Genomic DNA, 23,859 nt, shown 5'->3' on the forward strand with positions numbered 1-23,859 from the left:
GCAATGTAGCCGTTGCATTAGAGCAGAAAAGACCATGACTGTAACATACCATGGGTGCCAAAAGAATGTATACAAGTGGACACTTTTGGTCAATGTTGCTCAAGCAGTAGTTTGCCCCAATCAGAAGTGTCTAGATGCTGATGGTAACCACTTTGAGCACCTCTTGTAATTGCAGAAGTCAAATGTGATTTGTATTCATTTTTTGTTATCAGTACATATTATTACAATTTTAACAATTTTTTCTTTTTTTAAATGTGCGTACATTTTTTTGGCACCCTCTGTATATAGCTGTCTCTCAGAAATGTAGAAATTTATAGAAAGGATACCCTTAGGCTGGCTGAAATAGAACATGGAAAGAAGCATGTCCATGAAATGGGAAATAACAGGTTTCTTAAATACATAAATTGATGTTTCTGTATCTAATTGGAAGGAAACATCCAGGTGATCTAGAGTTCCATCAATTTGATGTCATGCATTTTGTGGTTATTTATGCACATTGCCCCTTCCATGGGCTCCGTTTGCATTTTTTGAGCAAATACTAACTAGTCAACATTTAGGAGCAAATTGGAAGTATGTAGGCCGTCAGAAGCTGAAAGGAAGCCACTCACAGAGACAGCAAAATGTCAGATGGTAGAATTGAGAACACCTTGAATAAGCATAAACACATGAATGCAGTTAAGCCACTAACTATAGATGGTTCATTCCCATGAAACACAGTTCCTTCTTACTCAAAGGATCTCATCCTTCAAGCCCCCTTCAAGCCCGCATTTAAAAATGCTCCCATCCTTTGCGAGGCCTTCTGACATTCTCCCAGGAAACACAACTGTTCTTTCTCCGGGACTTCCATTGCACTCACATATGTCTAGCAAAGCAGTTACCTTACTGGATTGGAATCGTGTTTGGGTGTTGTTTCCTGAGGGGAGGGAGGGGCAGGATCATTTCCTTTCATCTTTATATGCCCAGGCCTATCACATCATTGGCCCTAAAAAGTTATTTGTTGAATGAATGCACCAAAAGTTCCTTAAAAACTCGTTAGCAAAAACCTCTCCAAACACATCATGAGGTGATTCAACAGCTTTTTGAAGTATCATAAATATTGATAAATAAGTAGCAGGAATAAAGGTTTCTTGGAACGGAAACAGGAAGACACATTTCAGGGCCCTTATGTCTTTTACAACCATTTGTAGAAATCATTCTAAATTTTCAGTTAAAAATCCCTTCATCTTTGAAGACTTTGTGAGCTGGATCATTGCCAAGAGTATCTTTTTTGGCTGAGCTCTAAATCAGTGGAAAATAGGATTTATGAATTCTGAGTTTGCCGGTGCTACTTACCTTGTGCGTCCCCAGGATTACAGTTCTTCAAATGTTTGTATGTTGTTAGCATTAAATTTTTGCTTTCTCCGGGACAAAGAAATGACTGTATAATAGGACAACATGCTTAATGGTGAGGAAAGAGTTTGGAATGGAAAGGGGTTATGATAATGGGCCAGATCTTGCTGAGGAAAAGAGCTGTTGCGGGTCGGCATGATCTCAGTTCACAGAGAAGCAGCGCTCCTCTAGGCCACTGTTACCTCTTTGTGGGTTATTTTTCACTTGTGTCTCCTTTTCTGTCGCACTTTTACCGCTTCAACTCTCACCAAGCTGAAAGTGGTTTCATTATGTTTGAAGTATCCAAGACCTTTGAAAAGAGCACTTCTTTCAGTGGACCCGTATTCGCCATGGCCATAGTTCTGAAATATCTCACTTGGGGCCTGAATTCTGCCTTAATCAGTTAATCTGCTTTCCAGGATTTCCTGTGTGAGGGATTAACCTTTTATCTTACTGTGCTGTGAACATCGAACAAGTAAAAAGGAAGCCTTCCTTTGCCAAGGATAATGCTACTATTTCTGATAGCCAGTAGGGCACATTTACAGCAAATCAATACAGTAGCATCTCACAGAAGGGATTAGGAAACAATGTGAATTGTGCTTTCACAATTTAGAATTAGTCATGCTTTTCTTTAGAAACATCTTTTCTCCCCCTCTGAGAACAACAGCTGACATCTTCTGATGTCTACCCCTAATTTTTCAGGGCAAGAAAGGGGTATAGAAGAAATCTAAACTCAAGTGACACATTCAAATGGCCACCAGTATGCAGGAACCCCACTCCAAGAAATACTACCAGAGCTCATGTAGTGTGTTGTTTTTTTTTCCAGCTGAACTTGGTCCAGTCACAACCTTAGCATATTTTAGCCTAAAAGTAGATGCTCCATTTTCTCTTTTCACCCAACCTCCTTCAGTCTAACAGTGAGCTTTTGGTAGATGCAGGGACCTTTGATGGGCACCCACACCCAGGAAAGCCCACTGAGGTACTCCAGCTTCTGGGTGGCCTCTTTGTCTTTTAGCTCAGAGCTTGTAGAGCCCAGTTCTTGAAACATCCCTGTGCTCCCTGGAGTGTAGGGTGATTCCCTTTGTACTGATCTTGCGTGTCCCCCCTTTGTCACAGGAGGACTGTGCCCGGGGTCCAACGATCCTTGCGTGGAGAAGCCGTGTCCTGGGGACATGCAGTGTGTCAGTTACGAAGCCAGCAGGAGACCATTTCTCTGCCAGTGTCCACCGGGGAAGCTCGGAGAGTGCTCAGGTGCAGAGTGCGGTGGAATGACAAGGATCTAAATTCATGTACCTGAAGTATTTGCCCTTGAGTAAATTATTCTGCCCTAGCCCTTCCAGAAGATATTTCTGTCTGCATGCAACATTTCCTTCAGAATGGACCGCAGTTAACATCCACCTTCAAATGTGTTTGGGACTTACTGCAGCTGCAGACTGCTAAGGATACATGCAGTGACTGTGGACTCCTTCTAGTATAATGGGGAGACCACAACCTGTGTTGTCAGTCATGTCGCATGGATGTAAGGGTGTGAAATTATGGAACATAGAGGGCTATTGGTTCGGCAGAGGAGTTGGGGTATCTGTGGCATGACCTTTGAAGTTCAGAGGGCTGCATAAACCCATACGCACACAAGAAGGTAGAGCTGAGCCAGTCCCGGTGACCTTTCCTAGAGAAAGCCCAGCCTAGAGCACTAAATAAGCAGACTCTCCATTAGAAATGTCTAACGAACTGCATGTCGCCCAAAGAACAGGTGCTCACCTCTGGGTCTTAAAGAAAGAAAAAAAAAAGTATTTATGTTATTTCAATCCAAATAATCCTGTTTCTGATCTTCACTCAATTTCAGTACTTCATTTGATTCACATATTCTCTACCACTTTTTTTCTTCTGAAAATAGTATTGTTCATTTTTGGTACCAATAGAACCCTCTTTTTGGTAGAGGATATACTTAAAATACAGGTACACTGATAACTGATAACCAAATTTAGAATCCAAGAAGTATTTATTGAGTAATGATTATAATAGTAATTATAGTGGGGATAAAAAAATAATTATGGCCAGTATTAAAAAGGCACTTTGTTAAGCAGTAGGTTTTAGAAATTCAGCCTTTGCAAGAGAAGCACTGTTCTTAAAAATGGAAGCCAAAGCTTTCATAGTTGATTTTAAGAGCAGAGCTGCCCGTGAAGCAAAGGGATCACCAGCATACTTGCCTTTGAAGTCATCTAAGGTTTAGACTTAACAGATATTTTGTCCCTATCCCAAAATACAGGCCATGCCTAGAGCAGGTACAGATATGTAGGATGACAATAAAGCCAAGCCACCTAACTTTAGATGTCACTTTCTGCCTATCCCCCTTATCCTTTCTATATAGAAAACTTTTAATGGTCCATAATTATCGTCTATTTGGTAGATTTCCACACTTTCCACCTTTCATCCCAGCAAGACAAGTTTGCAGTTATTACTTTGCTTATTAAAACATAAAGTTGGAGGTAGTATCAAAAAGAGGATGAACTGAGAATTGGGCAATGTGAGTAGGACAAAAATTCTGGGAGAAGGAGCCTTGAAATTAAAGGTCAGAAGGTATAACTGTGACTTCACGTGACATGAACTTCCTTTATATCAGCTACCTTTTTTTTACATTAGTGCAGATGTCAAAATTTGGCTATTTTGCATTAGAATACTTGGGGAATATGGTTGTATCTTATCCACGGAATTAAAAATTCTTGAATGCCTCAGTGATAGTGGTGGACATAAAGAGGTATCCTTTAAAAGTGCTCATTTTAGAAAATGGGAACTAGGAATTCAGCAACATTAAGAAAATTCCGGTTATAGAATTTACCAAGTTGCCGTTGGCATTAGACAACTAAGATTTATTTTATTTTTTTGGCATCTGACTAGTTAATATTTTTTTCCACTTTGAAATTAGAGTATGACCTGAAATGGAACCAGTTTTTAATCAAAAATGGTTCTCTTCAATGCCTTCATTAACTTCCCATGGTCTTTAATCAACTTACTTGGTAGTTGTTAGGTGATTTCATGTGTCCCTGCTCATTTCTGGAAGTTAAAAGCATATGTGTCTTCTCGTAATGGTCTTTTCAGGGCACACTTCTCTCAGTTTTGCTGGAAACAGTTACATCAAATACCGGCTTTCTGAAAATAGCAAAGAAGAGGACTTTAAGCTCGCTCTGCGTCTGCGAACACTGCAAAGCAATGGGATTATAATGTACACCAGAGCAAATCCCTGCATAATTCTGAAGGTAATTAAAGTGGGTTATCTTTTCCTGCAGTCAGTTCTCATGTTAATATTTTGGCTCTTGGGTTGGGGACTGCTGAAATCGTTTTGTCTTTCAAATTCAGAACACCAAAAGCTGACTTTGGGCAAAGGGGAGCAGCAGCAGAACTGGGAAGTGTGCCAACACCCCATTTCCTTTTGTACATTCAGCTTCAAAATTGGCTCTTGGTAGATTGGGGCATCTCTCTAGAGTGAGTTCAAGGGCCGGCCTCCTTTGAGCTGTAATCACTCAACAGTTCATTAGAATGTATCTCCTAATCAATTCCACAGTAGGGGTGGTCCTTTAGAAAGAGTGGCTGTATATTCTTCTACCGCATGGGTCTATCCCCACTGACCTCTGAAAGCAACTTCTGTTCTTGCTCAGGGAGGAAGTTGGATATTTGGGGCATAGAAGATTCCATATGTCCCATCATGACCTTAGTAACCCAATTTTTTAAATCATTCCCAGCCTCAGAAACCTTCCAAAGGCAGCCAGATTTCCTATAGAGCGAGTCTGGCATTTGTACTCAGCTCAGAACTTCTGGTGCCTTCATGAAAACAACAGTTATACTAACAGCTTTACATAAACATTTGAGTTTTATTATAAAGTTAATATAATAAATTTGTTATGTGTGTGATTATCCCCATTTGATGAAATAGACGATGGAGGTTCAGCGAGGTTAAGTTATTTACCCAAGGTTGCATAGCTAATAAGTGGTAAGGCCTGGACCTTCCCTCCCATCTCTCTCTCTCAGTCCATTCTCTTAAACGCCATGCTCTCCCCCTACTCTCAGTCTTACCACTACAACTCATTTTATCAAAAAAAAAAAAAATCATATTCTGGATATCTGTAGGCCAGATTAAGCCCTTCAGTATTGGAAGGAGAAGGGAGAAGAAGGAAGGAGAGATGTTTAATCTAATGTTATTCTTACCACGTTGCTATATTAGTCCATTGTAAGTGCATTCAGAGACATGCTGAGTCTGTCCAGCACGAAATATCTATTCAAGTGGAAATGGCTACCAATGTTTCCTTCCTAGGATTCTATCACTAGGCTTAATTGGGATGATGATGGACCTTTCTAGCTTCTGTCCTTTGATTGTTTCGTAGGTCACATCCAAGTCGATCAGGTGGCCCAGACTTTAATCCTGGAGGGAGAAAAGTATATAGGACATTGAATGCCAGTGGCTTCCCCTATCACATTTGTAGACTTTTACTTACCCACTTGTGGTATCGCCAGGTATTAGTTATTAGGAGGCCAGGAGTGAGTGATCAGGGAATTAGGGTTTAAAAGTTGGCTACTTTTGTGGGGAATCTCCCACTATCTTTACTCATTTAACTCAGATAATGATTTCAGTTCTGGAAAGGAAAAGCAGTATTTTTAAAAGAAAACAAGAGACACTCTGGATGTGCAGTTTTAGAAAACAGTGAATTCAAATCAAATATTCATGGTAGAAGAAAAAAATCTCGAAGGCCTAAGTCTCGTCTTTATTCCCTCCTGGCCCCAAAGCACCTTACCTTCGCTCATTAGATCACTTCCTAAACAGCCCTGTGAGGTCGGGGTTGGTATAATTGCTTGTAAAATGCACATCCCTTTCAGAGATACCAACTCCTTGGGGCGCTGCTTGGATGTCGCCGACTTTCCTCTGTTCTCTGTCAGTCTCTAACATGGCTGGTGGTTACATCCTTATGAGGCAAATACTTTGTATTAGCAAATCTCTTATATAGCATTAAATTTGAGAGAGAAAAAAAAATATATTGGACCTGAATGGCTTGACCCTAAAATGGAGCTTGTCATTTGACACTTCACTGGCAAATGTCTAAAATGTGCTGATCCCTGGGAATGGAAAAAAAGAATAATTAAACCTTTTAGGCAGCTCTAGCTCCTAAGGTAGATTGTATTTCACGAAACAACCATGTGTCTGAAAGTAAATTGAATCTCTATAAATGGAATTCTTATAAACTAGGGATGGCTGCTATTTGAAGGGAGCCTCTCATTAATCCTTTTGTGATGTGAATAATCGCCCCCATTCTGTCTGTTCTGTAAGTTTGCTTTTCATATGTTGGGCTTACCCAAAGCAGAACACAGCTGTACTGAACTATTGCAGATATTCTCCTGTAGTCGCCAGGAATATCCACTTAGGGGATTTGAATCTGTTTGCTTAACATTTTCAGCCTCATGCAAGATTTAATTTCATTGGTTTTAGGTATGGTATGTGCCTTGTACTTTGGTTCAATGACTATGTTGAAATGCTTTGTTTAAATTGCACTCTTGGTTGTTTATATTTTCCCAGTTAGAGCACATTCTCTAAAAAGTACTTAAGACAATCAGTACAGTGAAGGGCACCCCTTGAAGTCTGTTAAGAACTGCACGGAGACCTCAAGAAGTGAAAATGCTCATGAACAGGCAGCACTGATATCTCTCAGTAGCAATAAAGGTGCTCGTTCTTCTGTTTACCATTGGTACCCTGTTTACTTCCAAAAGAGATTCCAGTTTTACTATAAACACCCAAATGCAATAAAAATCAAAGCACCGTTAAGATAAAAACAAAAGATTCAGAGCCAACCCATGAAGTGGGCAAGGGCAGAATATCATTGAAAAATATAGACCAAAGGTTGCTACTTCAGTTGAACACAAACCATAACTCTGAGTTTCCCGGCAGCCAAAGCAAGAATGAAAATAGTGGGATAGGTTCTGTGGCGCTCCTAGAACCTATAATAGAAAACATGTCACATCATGAAGAGAGATTTGCCAGACACAACTAGCTTTTTCCCTATTCCAGTCTTTCAGGTCCAGTATTAGAGCGAAAGCACACTTCCTTCGTTGTTAATCTGAAAATATCACATATTTTATCTTTTGGGGAAGTCGTATATTATATATTGCTTCATTCTGATGATTCTCAAATATGGCTAGCTTAAGACCCCAGGATTCAACGGAAGATGGTCATGGACAATTCATTTGGTTTTTAAAACAGCCTACTTGGGAAACTGTGTAGTTTATTACCCACGATGAGCAAAACATGAGTATTTATCATTAGGTGTATTTGAATGACTAGAATGAGATTCAGTGCCCATATCTTTTCAGCTTATCTCCACGTGCTGTTTTCACCCTGTCAGAGTGAGTCACATGCAAGGAGTGTGAACATCAGGGGTGGTTCATCATCCCGGCTGCCTTACCCTTAATCTGTTCACAGATATTTATTTCCTAATGACTGTTTTTCTTAAGAGATAGGAAAGTGAAGTACTTGCTCTTCATTTACTGAATGATTATAACTCGAGTTTTTCATCAAAATAAAATTCCATTGATTTTTAAAAACAAAACAAACAAAAACAACAGCCCACATGGACTGTCCAGATCTTTCTAACATAGATGGGCAGTGTAACAAGGAAGCGCCTCACGAGATTCCAGAGTTCTGAGCAGAGTACCACTGAGAAGTGAGTTAACATGTTACAATAATAATAAAATACCGAAAAGTTAACAAAGTGTTTTCACATACATGTATTTTTTATTCTCACTCTCCCGTGTATAGATCTCTTTTTACCTGTGAGGAAACAGCTTCAAAGAAATTCGATGACTTTCCCAAGTGACAGCCAGTCAGTAGGGCCTCTGACAGAGGCAAACAGGCTGGGAGTACTACGAGTGTTTATCAACAGAAAAGACTTGGAGCGCTGGGATGATAATTTATTCATTCAAAACATATTTTTGAGCACTTACTGTGTGCCAGATAGCTATTAATGGCAGCCTTGAAAATAGGTTTTCAAAAAGTCCCCTCTTGAAAGAATATGTAATAACCCCTTTATACATGTTACGATTGTGGTCATTTCCTAGAGCCACACACCAAGGATCTGAAGAAGTGAGACCGTTAGCATACTTTGAACATTTTTTACCCAAAATCCTGCTTTCCTGCAAGATAACTAACTTCTTACCACTCTGATATGTTGTCTCCCAAGCTGCAATCCACTGAAGATCTGAGTTAAAGCACATCAATGATTTGAAACAACCCTGAGCACCTAAGTATTTTGTAACATTAGGGCTATGCTCTCCAAATTATGCATTGCATTGAACAAATTGCCTATCTCTCCCACCCCAGTACATCATTTCAGATCATTGCTCTAGATTTTTCTTACAGTTTCATGCATACCCCAATTTCTACTAAAATATCTCTCCCTCTGATTTGAGAAAGCTTTGTCCTCTTAAAAGAGAGATCCTTTAAAACTGGGTAAGCCCTATTCTGAAGACAGAGAAAAATTAAATATGATCAGAGTATAATTTTCCAGTATGAGAGGATAGAAAAACATTCTTTTCTCTCCATGGTATAATACACTTGTGAAATAGCAAAAGATTAACTTTTTGTAAGGCAGCTTTGGGCATCAGCGCTCTAGTTTGTCATCTAAACAAGACTTATAATTCCAAACTCCTCGAATTTTCAAGATACAAAGGAATTTTATTTTTAAAACAGCTGGGGATCATGTAGGCCTCTGGCTTCCTATTCATTCAGTGATGTTGCTGCTGGTATTTCTTTTGACAGAAAAAAAAGGGGGGGAAACGTAACAGTGCTCAGTGTTAATATGGGATAACTTTATGTTTCTTAGTTACAGAGCTTCAATGTATGTGAGTATATCAGAGCCATATCCGATCTCCTGGGTAAATTTTTAACTTGGTTATTATCCCAAGAGGTAGGGCGTAGGGTTGGGGAGGAGAATGGACCAAATAATATATTAATTGAACACGTCCTTTTACAAAACCTTAGATGAATTGTACCCTCACCACCAGATTTTCCTTGATAGACCACTTTCTAGCTATGAAGCATAACAGCAGATGGACTGTGCAGAGGAAGGTAGTCCCCAAAGTCACATTTGACCATTTTATTACTCACATTAAAATAAAAATATGGGTATTATTCAGGAGTTGTCACTGAGCGAGTATTCTGATGATTTACAATATCTGTTCAGTCCATTTTGTTGAATCAAAAAAATGACAAAGGCAACAGCACAAGTTACACATGAAAGCTCTCTGAAAAGAAAATAAATATTTGTCTCCAGTCTTTTACATTCATACATTTGCATTACAGAGCAGAGTATGTATGTACTAACTGTATGATGTGGCTAACCATTCTGTAGTAGACACAGTCTCCATGTAATTTAATCCACCGCAGTTATCTCTGCTCTCCAGATAAGGGGTCAGAAACCCAGAGAGGCTAACCTGGTAACTCTCTCCAGGTGACCTGGGTGATACAGGACAAAGCCCCAGTTAGATTTCTCATTCCTAAATTCCCAGGGCTCTGCCTGGTTCACAGAGCCCTGTGTCTGCCATATATACAGAGGGTGTCGAAAAAAAAATGTATACAATTTTAAGAAAGGAAACAACTGTATTAAACTTAAGCTGATGATAACCACTTTGAGCACCTCTAGTAACTGCAGAAGTCAAATGTGACTTGTATTCATTTTTTGTTATCGGTATATATTGAGTATTACAATTTTAATACATTTTTTTTTCTTTCTTAAAATGTATATACCTTTTTTGGAGATATTATATATAATATATTTATATATATCAGGAAGAGAGGGTGCCAGAGAATCCATAGAGCCTTAGAGGCGCAAATGAGAATCCCAAAGAATGGGTTGTCTCTGGAACATACTGAAGCATAGAGAAATACTCCATTTGTGAGAATGCAGTAATCCCTAACAGGCCTGTCATGAGTCAAACACATTTTGGAAAGTCTGGTTCGGTGTATTTCTATGAATTCAGGTGACATTTATACCTCCTTAGCTCTTAGTGACCTGGAAGGTCTGTCTTCCTTTCCCTTCTTCTTCCCCTTCCCTGGTGGGGAACAGGGTGTACAGGGATGTATCTAATAGGGGCCTATTAAACAGCACTCTGGTGTCATTCCCCGCACAGATCGTGGATGGCAAGCTGTGGTTCCAGCTGGACTGTGGCAGTGGCCCAGGAATCTTAGGCATCTCAGGCCGCGCAGTCAACGATGGGAGCTGGCACTCCGTCTTCCTGGAGCTCAACCGCAATTTCACGAGCCTGTCCCTGGATGACAGCTACGTGGAGCGGCGCAGGGCACCCCTCTACTTCCAGAGGCTGAGCGCCGAGAGTACCATCTACTTCGGGGCCCTGGTGCAGGCCGATAACATCCGCAGCCTGACCGACACGCGGGTCACGCAGGTGCTGAGCGGCTTCCAGGGCTGCCTGGACTCGGTGGTGCTGAATGACAACGAGCTGCCGCTGCAGAACAAGCGCAGCAGCTTCGCCGAGGTGGTCGGCCTGACCGAGCTGAAGCTGGGCTGCGTGCTCTACCCTGACGCGTGTGAGCGCAGCCCCTGCCAACACGGGGGCAGCTGCACCGGCCTGCCCTCCGGGGGTGAGTGCACTGTGCGCTGGGGACCCTGCCAGGGAAGAGGTGGGGTGGAGGAGTGGGGTGTGGGGAGGGATGGACCTGCAGGGGACCTCCCTCTCACGGGTATTACCAACCTAAGTGCTCTCCCTGAGCGGAGTATTCACTGAAGATGCTAGCAGAGCTTCTTAATCTCCTTGACAGCAGTCCAGAGCTTGGCAATTACGGGAATGTCCAGTTTAGCCAATTCATTTGCAGCATCCCATAGGTGCAGTTCAGTGACCCCAGGAATCCAGAGACGTATCACAGCTGCCCCCTTCCCTGTCCACCCCACACCCTTCCCGGCCTCAGCAGCTTGGAGGAATAGGACCCCCTTTTAAGTGTTTGCCCTCGAGTCACTTGCATGTCACTGCAGAATGATTGGTAGCAGTCTGAGTTATGACCACCACCCATAATTCTTTCACACGTAGGCATGTATAATTGTACCAGAAGCTAAAGGGGGGGCAGAAGGTAAACCTACCACCCCAGAAGAGAAATATAGTGGAGATGCTTTGGCGCATGGTTTTAAAATGTGTGTATTAAAAGTCAGTCTAGTGACAACTCTATAGAGGAGTGGAAAGTCAAGAATAAGGACAGGGAGGGCAATTTACATGAAATCTCAGGACAGATAAACAGCCAGTGAGAGTATGATGCTTTACCCCAATAAATTTTTTTTCCCAAAGATACATCATGAAGATGAAAGAAAGAATAGGGTAGGCCCCCTCAAAAAGACTGGGTAGACGTACAGAGGGCTTCTGTTGTTTGAGGGAAGAGCCAAGGTTATGTAAGTCTTAGGAGTCTAAAGATAAACCCCGTCTTTACCTAGGTGAGATATCTGCTAATGCAAACTAGGTCAGGCGCTCTCCCAGTTGAAGATTTTGCCACCTCCTAACAGCCCAGCCACTGATTCCACTTCAGCCCTGTGCGGAGTCTCTCAGCGGTAGTGTGATTAGCAAATTTAAACCTTCCTCACAAATCACTTAGAGATTCGGCTGTGCACATTACCATCTAATGTTCGTGAAGCCCAACTCCAAATTTAGAGTCCATTTTATTATTAGAATGTTATAAACTGTCCATGAAATGATGCAGTGCCGAAATGCAGACACCAAAGTTATTTAGACTTGCACATGTTACCGCCACAATGAGGGCCGAGTGCCCTGGGGGAAAATTTCTGCCTTCTCGATTTAAGAAATCTATTTGCTGTTTTTACTGTCTCAGCAGTATATGTAAATAAAGGGTTGTTATGGTGCCATAATTCCCGAATGATGGGCAGTAACTATACTTCAGTGGTTCTATAAACCAGCCCATTATGACAAGTCATGGCCAGTTTTTCACCAGGAAAACAATTCTGCCAGTGTGAGCCATCTACAATATATAAAAGGAGCATATAATTAAATTGGGTTGAAATAGAACACCACTCCATGTCAAATGCTGGGTGCAGAGCCACAAATTGTAACATACTTTTAACGATGGCAGGACATTGTTTTTGCTGGCGAAGCTATGGGCCTCCACAATGGGTTATCTTTAAAATAATAATGATAAGCGCTGCATTAAGGAAAAGGACTGTGGAATCTTGCTCTTCAGCGTTCCTTTTAAGATTTTTATTTTAATTGCCATGAAATCTTTGAACTAAGTATTCAGTGCAGGTATGTTCATGAAATGACTATGACTCAAATGAGAAACAACAAATTTTCTCTATTTTTTAATTTCATTTGGTTTAACCACATTCCATCACTGAGGACCCACCTGTTGTATACTTTTCACATGGCCTAAAGAACTTGCGTTCCCCTCCCAGGGGCCCAATCTTGCCTATATGCTCTCTCATACTCCTCTTTGTGCCCCTGCTCCCCACTCCCCCCTGTGATTGCATTTGAGATTCCACAACAGGTGGAACAGAAACCTGTTCCACAATAGGAACAGGTGCTCTTTCTTCCAAGGTGATAGAGCCTCTTATCTGTTCATGTCTCTCCTGTGTACTTGGTGGCTTATGTTTTCCTAAAACAAAGACATTATCTTCTCTCACCTCCATTTACACAACTCCCTTCTCTCAAGCCGCCTACCTCTGTTTAATTGAGGGGGCACCATGGTCCGTATCTCAGCAGCCCCCAGGGTGTGGTCCAGATGGAGCAATCTGGGACTCTCATGCACAGCAGTACAGAGCCCAGGGCTAGCAAACTCCTTGATACTCACCAGGAAGTCCAAGAAGAGGGCTTCTGTTGCTTCCCTGAGGAATCAAAGACCCAGTATTTCTCTTCTGACGTGTGAGGAGGTACCTACCTGCTTCCTAGCTGTAGGGATGAGGATTTGGCTTCTAAGAAAAGAGAGAGAATCCATTTTCTTGCCCCCATTATCTGTTCACATTAGAGGAATTTTTTGCTAGGTCCCTGTATCCTATCCGCAACTTCCCTAAATTGGTGGCAAAAAGGGATGGGGAGGGTGAGTAGCAGGGGAGAAAAGAAAGAACCAACAATTTGGCCTTTAACTCATATCTGTGAAACTATGTAGCTAATTATAAGGTTATTTAAAATAAGGGGAAAATCATCTGAGTTATGATTGGTAGTTTATAAAGAACAATAAGACTGAGTCATTAATGAAAGAATATTCATGTCTTAAAGAATTCCCTCGGCTGCCAGGAGTGTCTAATCACAGGGAGAGAGGCTTGCTTCCCCAGATCAAAAGCTAGAATGCCTGCAGTATTCAAAGAGGAAATCTGGGCTAGAGAAAGTAGCGTGAGGTGCTTAGAATGTGACTCCAAGCACATGAGAATGTTGATTAAAAAAAAAAAAATCTAACTGTTGTTGGAACCCTGTGCTATGTGTTACTCTAAAATTCCAGCATACATATTTTAGCATAATCATTCTCTTGACCACTGAAGAATACTGGAGTATTGGTCATTGGCTGTCCTGGTGACAGACCCACTCTCAAACTGTGGCTATCCTAGCACATTATTCCAGAACATTCAGAGTTTTTAAAACAGGCACCTACAACAAGAAGCATGTTCTTTCAGAGAAACAGGATTCTGCTTTAACCACCACCAAATCTAATCAAACCCTTGGCATAAAGGGCAAGGAAGCCACATCTGCCAGCTTGGAATTACATGATCAGCAGGTTTTACCAGTGTTATGACTCTGGCTGTCCCAGGAGCAAGCCATGGGGACCCCAGGGGAATCAGAGCTCAGAACACTGACTTGTAATAAGAGTGTAAATATGACTCTGTAAATCAACCACAGAGGGGAGGCTCTCTCAGTAAAGCCTGAAAATTACATGTATTTCATAAACATGAACTGGAAATAGCAATCACTGTGGAAAAGAAATGGCCTGGTCCCATCCTGACCCCTGAATTTCCAGACCCAGTGGGTAGGGAGCAGCCCAGTGAGCACCCACAATCTGAATAAGGAGTCCTCAGTCTTCCATGCCTTCTGCTGAGCTTAAGCCCATTACTGGAAAACCGAGTTGAGGCAAAGCTATAATTTGGCACAGCAGTTAGCAAGCCAGGCAGTCCCGAGGCCAAAAATAGTTATTCAGACAGCTTTGCATGAGACTGGAAGCTTACATCTTAAAATGAAAAGTTGCCGTTTGTTAAACTCTACTGTGTGCCTGGTACTTTGCTAAGTGCTTACCTTGCAAGTGCTTGTTCGCTGTGATACTTAATTCTCACAACAATACTCTGGGATCAGTTCTTCCCCCCATCCACCCTCTTTTTACAGACAAAGAAACAAGCCAGAGAAGTTAAATAACTAGCCCAGCAAACACAGCTAGTAAAGTGGGGAAGCTAGGATTTGATCCAGGTTTGTGGAACCCTCCGAACTATGCTCTTAACCCTTGTTACTCAAAGTATGTCCAGGGACCAGCAGCATCTGCAGCACTGGGAATGTTAGAAATGCAGCATCTCAGATCCCACCCCAAACCCACTGAATTAAAATCAATATTTTAACAAGATTCCTAGGTGATACACTGATTTCTCTCTGTGTCTCTTAACTGCCCTGAAACCTAAGAAAACTTAGATTGGTGCAAAAGTAATTGCTGTTTTTGCAATTATTTTTTACCTTTTAAACCTCAATTGCTTTTGCACCAACTTAATAGTTCCTTTTTTTGTTTTCACATGTTGTACATGGTGGATCGCAGGCTCTGAGGTGTGTACACATCACCTGAGGACCTTATTAAAATGAGACTTTATTATAGAAGAGTCTTAACTGTTTAAGGAAAAAGAAAATTTATTTACTTGCTTCCATCATTTGCTGTCCAGGTCAGAGGAATCTTCTGCTAGGTCACTGAATCATATTTGCAAATTCCTGAACTTTCTACCAAGAAAAACTTCTCAGTGAAAAGTTAGGGAGACAAAAAAAGACCCAAACCTATGAATCAGAATCCCAGAATCTGCTGGGGTGGAATTCAAGCATCTCTATTTTTAACAAGTCTCCAAAGTACTATGCACATCTGAGTTTGAAAACCGCTAATATTTGGAAATCTCAGTAAGTTCCGTGTTTGCAAGAATGTGAGTCAGTGAATTTCAGAAGAGCTAAGCCAACATAGGACATTCAGGAATTGAATATCAGATGCTCATACTGCATTTTTATAATTGTTTTCATGTAAAGATTGAACTCCACACAGTTAGGAGTTTGGGGTCACCCTTCAAAGATAAAAGTAATAGTGTGTACCTACTCCCTCTAAGCATGAAACAACAAGTTCTTAGCTGTTACAGGGAGTTGGACATAAAAGTGTTTTCAGCAGCAAAGCTATCCGTGCTACACTGGGTGATATTTTGCTGAGCATTTTGTGTCCCTAACTTGTAAGGATCTAGTTCATTTTGGTCCATCAGACTTTAATTAAGTGCCTGATGTGTGCTGGGCTCTATGTTAAATTCTGGGGTCCCACCACTGTTTCTGTGACCAATGGATCCCACTGTATGGCCTCCCTCCCCTCACAGCTTGCTTAGGGGAGTTGAATAGTGTCCCCCATCTGTGCTCAATCCACTGGTGCATTGAACACAGAGGGCAGAAAAGGGAAAAACCATGCTCCCAGTGAAGGTACAGTGAAGGTAATTTGAATTTCATAGCTTATGGGGAAAAGCTTTTTTCTGGGTGGCTTTCTTCTAAATACCGAGGTAAATTTTTCGTTAATATGTAATTGGGAAAAACCTCATGGTAATAGCATTACTAACTAATAGAGAAACTCAAAATCCTAAAGAGTCAGATTATATACAGCCACAAAAGAACATGCTAGAAGATGAGAACTTACTGTGTGCCTAACGTTAACACGTTAAATGTTTCCAGATCCTCAAAGAAAATATTAAAAGCTTGTCCCAGTATACAATATATGAAATGTGAGCCAGCTTTCCTAGGGAAAGTTACAGGTCCAGTCTTCAAAGGTTTTTATTTTGCAAGGTCTAGAGGTATTGTATGTACCCTGCTTGATGAAAGAGAAAAGTCAAAATGACTACAAGTTGAAATGGTGAAGTAATAACAGAGGCCCTGATCTGTAGCTGAGCTTATCCCACTGATGTTTAGCATCTCACGTGATAATACACCCTCTAGAAGTTTCAGTATTTCCCAATTTTCAGCCTAAAAGTCAGAATCAAAACCTCCCATAGCTTTCAGTTGTTTGGTTTATCAGCAACACAGAAACAGTAGATTTTTTAAGCTGATTTTAGAATCCATAGTAATTGCAATGATGACCACAATAAAGCACCTAACGTTTGTGAGCTGCATTGTGGTTGATGGATCCGGAAACTTATTATCCTCTGTGAAGTGGGTATTAATGAGCTCAATTATCAAATAAAAATAGGGAGGGTCCTAGAGGTCAGGCGGCTTTGCCTGTGAACACACCCAGCTGCTGGGTAAAAGCCAGAAGGGACCCTTGCGTCCAGGCCTCACCGCCATATCACAGCTGCCTCCCCAAATCATGTAAGTTCTTGGAGTTTCTAAACGAAATCCGGAATTCAGCAAGCATAGCACTTGACGCTGACTTCAGATCCCAAGTGCTAGTTGCACATTTGTCGTTATTTCCACCTTTGTGCAGCCAGCAGATGTTTTCTTATCGAGGCACCCCAACCCAATCGGAATGATGTTCACCTACGCTGGCGAGAAGGACCCAGGGTTGAGGCCATTACCTGGGTGAATCAGGTCAGAAAACGACTAATAAGTCAAAGGAGTAAGATAGGAATTATCTTGATTATTTGCCTGCACAGCCCAAATTCACTCTGTAATTGCTCAAGCATTTCTATTTTTGCATTTAATGGGTTTTGCAATGTTCTTCTTTGAGCAAAGAAAGGAGGGGGCATTTTAAGTTTGTCTGGGTGCCGATTTCAAAACCATCTGCATCCACTATAACTAGAAGTATGGTAGACAAGAGCACAGCTTTGAGGCAAGGCTTAAAAATACACTTCTCATTCTCCCAGATTTGAAAGGAGAGAAGCTGTGTCATTGTTTCCGTTGGTGTTGTTTTGTTTTTTGTTTTGTGTTTTAACATGTATCTCAATACTGTTAGGTTGGTGCAAACATCGTAATTGCGGTTTAACAGGTTTAACAGTGGTGGCGCCAGCACACCACTGCTTAGGCAGTTCTTCAAATTTTAGGAAGTTCTTCAAATTTTTCCTAGCACCTAAAAAGCTGTTGGTCTTGCCAATTAATGATTTCCTTATTTGACATTTTCCCCCAACCCAGAAAAAAAATCTACAGTTTTTAATAAGACTTTGAAATTATCTACTGAATTTTATTGTACATTTATAAAAATTAAAATATTATGTGTGAGCAAATAATGCCTGGACATCTCTTGAAATTCTGTTCCTTTTATTTGTGTTTCCTATCAACATATGATAATGCTTGGGAAGAGCAGAAACTTTATTATGCTATTATCTTTATTATTTAACGATTATTTGGCTCCCAGAAAGGGTATCTGATACTGTTCATCTCCGTGTCTCATCAGCTCCCTGGAGAGTTGTGGGGAGTAACTATGATCTCCTCCTTCTTGTCCCTAGCAAGTAATGAGTTCTGGCTCATTGACAAGTTCCAATGCCAATACAGTCTTGTAGAAAGATTTGAGAATCCGAAAGCCTGGATTTAAGTTCAAATTCAGTCATTTACTAGCTATATGTCCTTGAACAAACCACTAACCTCTCCAACACCCTATGGAGTTGGGATGTTAATGGGCCTCTTATTTTTCCTTCACAGAATTATGATCCTTCATAGAATGACTGAAAGTGATTCTAACCCACTAAAGCATTAGCTCACTGAGTATCATTATGGCAGACTTACTGATATTATAAAAATTATTAATAATAGGGCCCAGGCTGGAATAACGAGATCATAAATAATACTTTGTGAGAATAGGTTAATTTTGATTAGCAAGCCTCTTTCATAGAGCCAACCAATAGATATCATTCTTCTTTCATTAAAATTTTTTTTAAAAATCTGACCACTTTTTTTAACGATCCAATTGTTTTTCCCTCTCATTGTATTAACATAAAAATGCCTCCAAATTTAAAATTCTAAAAGCAAGATTTCTCCCAAAGGGTCTCTACCTCCTTTGTCCCATGGGGTTGAGATCAGGAGAGCAGATCCTTCACAGTTTGCTTTTTTTTATTATTATTTATTAAATTTATTGGGATGACACTGGGTAGTAAAATTATGTAGGTTTCAAGGGTACATTTCTATAATAAAACATCTATATTTTGCATTGTGTGTTCATCACCCAGTCAGTTCTCCTTCCATCACCATCTGTTTGATACTCTTTACCCTCCTCTACCATCCCCCTCCCCCTTACCCTCTGGTAACCACTAAACTGTTGTCTGTGTCTATGAGTTTTTGTTTCTTTGTTTGTTTGTCTCATTCGTTTGTTGCTTTCAGTTTTATATCTCATGTATGTGTGAAGTCGTATGGTTTTCGACTTTTTCTGTCTGACTTATTTCGCTTACCATGATAATCTTAAAATACATCCATGTTTTCGCAAATGGCAGTACTTCATCTTTTCTAATGGCCGTGTAATAATTCCATTGTGTAAATGTACCACATCTTCTTTATCCAATTATCTATTGAAGGATCGATAATTGGTTGTTTGCATGTCTTGGCCACCGTGAATAATGCTGCAGTGAACATAGGAGTACATATATCTTTACAGATCAGTGTTTTCAGATTTTTTTTGGTAGATACACAGAAAAGGGATTTCTCAGTCATGTGATAATTCTATTCTTAATTTTTTGAGGAACCTGTGTACTGTTTTCCATAGCGGCTGTACCAATTTACATTGCCACCAGCAGTGTGTGAGGGTTCTTTTTTCTCCACAGCCTCTCCTACGCTTGTTATTACTTGTCTTGTTGATGATAGCCATTCTGACTGGGGTGAGGTGGTATTTCATTGTGATTTTGACTTGCATTTCCCTAATAACTACCATATTTCCCCAAAAATAAGGCTAGGTCTTATACTGTATTTCCCCGAAAATAAGACTGGGTCTTAATATTAATTTTTGCTCCAAAAGACACATTAGGGCATATTTTCAGGGGATGTCTTATTTTTTCATGTACAACAATTACATGTATTCAAGGACAGTCATGTCATCTTCGTCTGGAACATTATCATCACCTGCATCCGTATGGCTGACGATCTTAATTGGGACTTATTTTGGGGGTAGATCTTATTTTCGGGGAAACACCATAGTGAAGTTAAGCATGTTTTTCATATAAAATCCAGGCAGAGAGTGTAAGGAAGGGAGATTTTTGAAAGTAGAGTTCAGGATAATACTGAACATTTCAAGACTCTGGGACCAGACTGCTGGAGCTCAGATCCATACTAGGGTCATGACTGTGAATAAGTAATCAAATTCCCTGTACACAAGTTTCCTCATCTATAAAATGCAAATGATAATAGTCCCTTTGTCACAGGCTTACTTGGAGAATTAAATGAGTTAATATATGTAAAGTGCTTCGAATAGTTCTTAGCACATAATAAATGTCATGTAGGTGTTAGCTAACATCATCGTCTTCTTCAAAATGGACAGCAAGTGTTCTCAGCTGTAGAACAGAGCTCCTCCGTTGTGTATGGTTTTCTCCAGAGTAGGTCTAGTGTCCCCACATGGGTCCCATCACACCCTGTGCCTACTCTTATGGTAGTTTTGTAGCTCTCTTTATGCTCGTAGTATCAGTTTTTCTGTCTTTGTATCCCCAGTACCTGCCATAGTCCCTATTCCCGGAGTGCACTGGTAAACCAGCTCTCTAAAAAAAAAAAAAGCCTTGATTTGTAGTATTTACAGATTTCGGTGGTTTAAATACTCCCACCATGGCTGATGTCAGACTACCAGTGGGTTAATAAGTGGCCTGCCAAACTCCCAAACAGTCAGCTCTCGTGACCCTGCCTGAGCTGGCGCCAGCACACCACTGCTTAGGCACTCAGTCAGTGAATAGGTTAATCAGTCAGGCTGGCTGCTGCATCAAGTAGCGGTAGATATCCCCCAAAAGATAATGAAAATTGACAAAATGCAGAAGGAAATGTGTGGGAGTAAAATAGTGCACTAGTAGTAGTACCTCTTTTTAAATTCTGATCTTCCAAGGCACAGAGACATCAGATCAAAGAAATGAAACCCACGACCCTTGTGAGAATCCAGTTTCCATGATAGTGATTCAAATGTCCCTAATTGCCAGACAGTCCTTCCTTGTTCGTCCCTTGCCCCCTACTATGTCTGCTGTAGTTTTATTTGAGCAGGTGCCAGAATCATGCCAAGTAGGACCTGGAGAGTGAGGAGTTGTACCTGAGCTGACTCACCTTGCCTTAGATTCCCCCTTCTTGACTTTCCTCTCTCCCCATCACTGACATGCTTTCCCAAGTCCTGTAATTCAGCTGTTCCCCCCGCCTCCTTAATCTAAAAAGGAACATAGTTCATCCTCATACGTTACTGTAAATGGTATGCCTTTTTGGCCAAGAAGTAGCCATGTGACACAAAGAAGCATTTTGCCCAATCCCAACTGCTTTCGGCAATCCCCAATTCCATTTAGGTGAGCAAATTCCCAAATTAAAAAATAGTAATCCCAAATCAGCATAATTTGAAGCAAACGTATCTCACACTACTACATCTTGCCCACAGACATCAGGCTGACCATCTTTGGACACGGTTGGCATCATAATGGTCTTTCCTTATAAGTTAGTGTCCTTGTGTTTCGTTGGCGTTGATTTAAGTGTTGTGTCTCTCTCTCTCTGAGCCTCAGTCTCTGGCCCTTTATGTTTCTTGGTACCAGAGATCCTGGGACTACACAGTTCTCTCCTCTTGGGAATGTAAAGATTTCTCTCTTGCACCTGCCTCCTGAATATGAGTTTTTCTCTGAACCTATGAATACCCACATGCAATCATAATGTCCTCCTCCTGTACACGAGAGTTCTCTGATTCAGTAAAACGTCCATGAGAGCATACACTATTTCAATCTATAGATTATTAACTTTCTTATATCTATAGAGATCAACCTACAAAATCCCAGCATCAGTCACTGACCACTTGGGGAGCAGAGATTAGCCTCATAGCCCTTCAAATAAAAGTGAGGATGACTATTTACAGTATTTATGGAGTAAAGTAAATGTGATATGCTCATTAGATGCTAAGACCCACAACCACCCTTCCTCTACCACCACCCAATCCACCAAATATTAGAAACCAGGCCTTTGCCCTCTCTCTGGGCAGGTGAGAAGGGTCATTACTGGGGAAGTTGACCAACCCAAAGGTACGGACACAGTATAGTTAACAAGCTCTACTCATATGTTTAGAGCTTCCCATCAGATTTCTAGTTTTCTACCACTCCACTCTTCAGTATGAGCTGATAAGCTAGAACTACCAGACAATGAAGGAAATCCTATAATTTCAAATATAGAGAATATATTAAGGTTCTCCAGAGAAACAGAACCAATAGGATGGATGGATGGATGGATGGATGGATGGATGGATGGATGGATGGATGGATGGATGGATGGATTTTAAGAAATTGCCTCAGGATTGTGGTAGCTGAAAAGTCTGAAATCTATAGAGCAGGTCAGCAGGCTGGAAATTCATGTAAGAGTTGATTTTGCAGTCTTAAATTTGAAATCCTCAAAACTGGAATCTCAGGCAAGATTTCTATGTTGCAGTCTTGAGGTAGAATTCCTTCTTCTTAAGGCCTTCAACTGAATGAATAAGGTCTATTTACATTACAGAGGATAATATGCTTTACTGAAAGTCAATTACTTCTTAAATGTTAATCATATCTACAAATGCCCTCACAACAACATCTGGACTAGTGTTTGACCAACAACTGGGCACCATCGCCTAATCAGTCTGACACATACAATTTACCATCACAGAGACTAAAATACAGAAACAAAGAAAAGCAACTTGGAGGAAACTATGCAGGGAGAAAACTTCATAAAAATATTATTAATTATCCTCAGAGATAAGAGAAAATATTGTAATCACAAAACAAAAACAGAGTGCTGTGTTTAAAAAAAAAAAAACCTAAGCAAACAACTAAAGAGACCTTAGAAAATGACAACATAAATGAAAATCTCAAAAAAAAGTTTCAAAAGTTGAGAAACTCTTTCAGAAAATAAAGAAAAACTCACAGAGATGTATATAAGAGAGAAAGATAAAATTAAAGGAAGATCCAAAGATCTGAGATCCAAACCATAAAAGTTCCATAAAGACAGAACAGAAAACAAAGGAAAATCATGAATGAAATAATTAACGAAATGTTCCCAAAGTTAAAGGACAAGAATTTCCAGGTTGCAAAGGCCCACGGAGTACCCAGTATTGATTGAAATAAACACACACTAAAGTATATCATTGTGAAATCTCAAAAAAAATGGGGGCAAGAGAAAATACTCCAAGCTGTTAGGAAAAGAAATCAGGTCATATATAAACATAAGGAACCAAAACGACTTTGGATTTCTTCAAAGTAACAGGGAGGAAATTGCTTAGAATTCCATGTACAACCTAACTATCATAGATATTTAAAGGTGGAGTAAAGACAAGTTCAGCTATGCTGAAGGTCTCACAACATTTACCTCTTATAAACAAACCCCTTCTCAGGAAGCTACTGTAGAATGTGTTCCAATGACATGAGCATGGTCCCTATGATGAACTCCTACCTGGAAACATAGGTAGGAGTCTTTTACAATAGTAGTGTGGTGGGGAAAGCATCTTTCTCCCTATCCTGGTCTCTGCTCTTTGAATCTATTCCTTGGGTGTCTCTTGCCATTCTCATTAGCATTTACGTATGTGGTTAATTAGGTGAATTTTTGTGGACTAGTAGGAGAGCCAAACTGTTTCTTGGCCTTTTTTGCGGCAAGCTGTGTTCCAAGTTCAGAATAACCAGTTTGCTAATCATCTTTGGAATTTGGGACCTGCCTTCGATTTAGTTCAGAAGGAATTAGGAGGACATGTTATGAGCGAGTCCTTGCCCTCTGACTGTTAACCATTGGCACCCAGGGCTCATGAGGTCCTGTGTTTTCCCTAGGCTATCAGTGTACCTGCCTCTCACAGTTCACCGGGAGAAACTGTGAATCTGAGATCACTGCCTGCTTCCCAAACCCCTGCAGGAATGGAGGCTCCTGCGATCCAATAGGAAACACGTTCATCTGCAATTGCAAAGCTGGGCTCACTGGAGTCACGTGAGTGAGATTGTGCAAGTCTTTATGCTGCTTCTTATTGCTAAGAAAACAAAACAATGAACAACTAACTGGGGTAAAATACATACCACTAACAGGACAGGCAAAGGGTTAATCTTTTTATAAAGACTGCTTAAAAGTGACTAAAATGTTAATGAGGATTATTTCTGGGTAATGGGGTTATGGGTAATTTATATATTTTGGTTTATACTTCTCTATATTTTCAAATTA

The 23,859-nt window shown here is 40.6% G+C and overlaps 1 protein-coding gene across 6 annotated transcripts in view; it reads left to right on the forward strand.

Moving 5' to 3' along the window:
• Window positions 1–23,859, forward strand: part of FAT3 (FAT atypical cadherin 3) — a 635,533-nt gene that overhangs the window by 596,593 nt on the left and 15,081 nt on the right. For all 6 annotated transcript variants that reach the window (XM_081062135.1, XM_081062137.1, XM_081062140.1 and 3 more), the window contains 4 exons: window positions 2,485–2,619; window positions 4,465–4,622; window positions 10,534–11,002; window positions 23,478–23,631. In XM_081062135.1, coding sequence (XP_080918261.1) covers window positions 2,485–2,619; window positions 4,465–4,622; window positions 10,534–11,002; window positions 23,478–23,631 — 916 coding nt within the window. The remainder of the gene's footprint in view (window positions 1–2,484; window positions 2,620–4,464; window positions 4,623–10,533; window positions 11,003–23,477; window positions 23,632–23,859) is intronic.

Source organism: Rhinolophus hipposideros (assembly GCF_964194185.1).
Source record: "Rhinolophus hipposideros genome assembly, chromosome: 10".
Lineage (NCBI taxonomy): Eukaryota > Metazoa > Chordata > Mammalia > Chiroptera > Rhinolophidae > Rhinolophus > Rhinolophus hipposideros.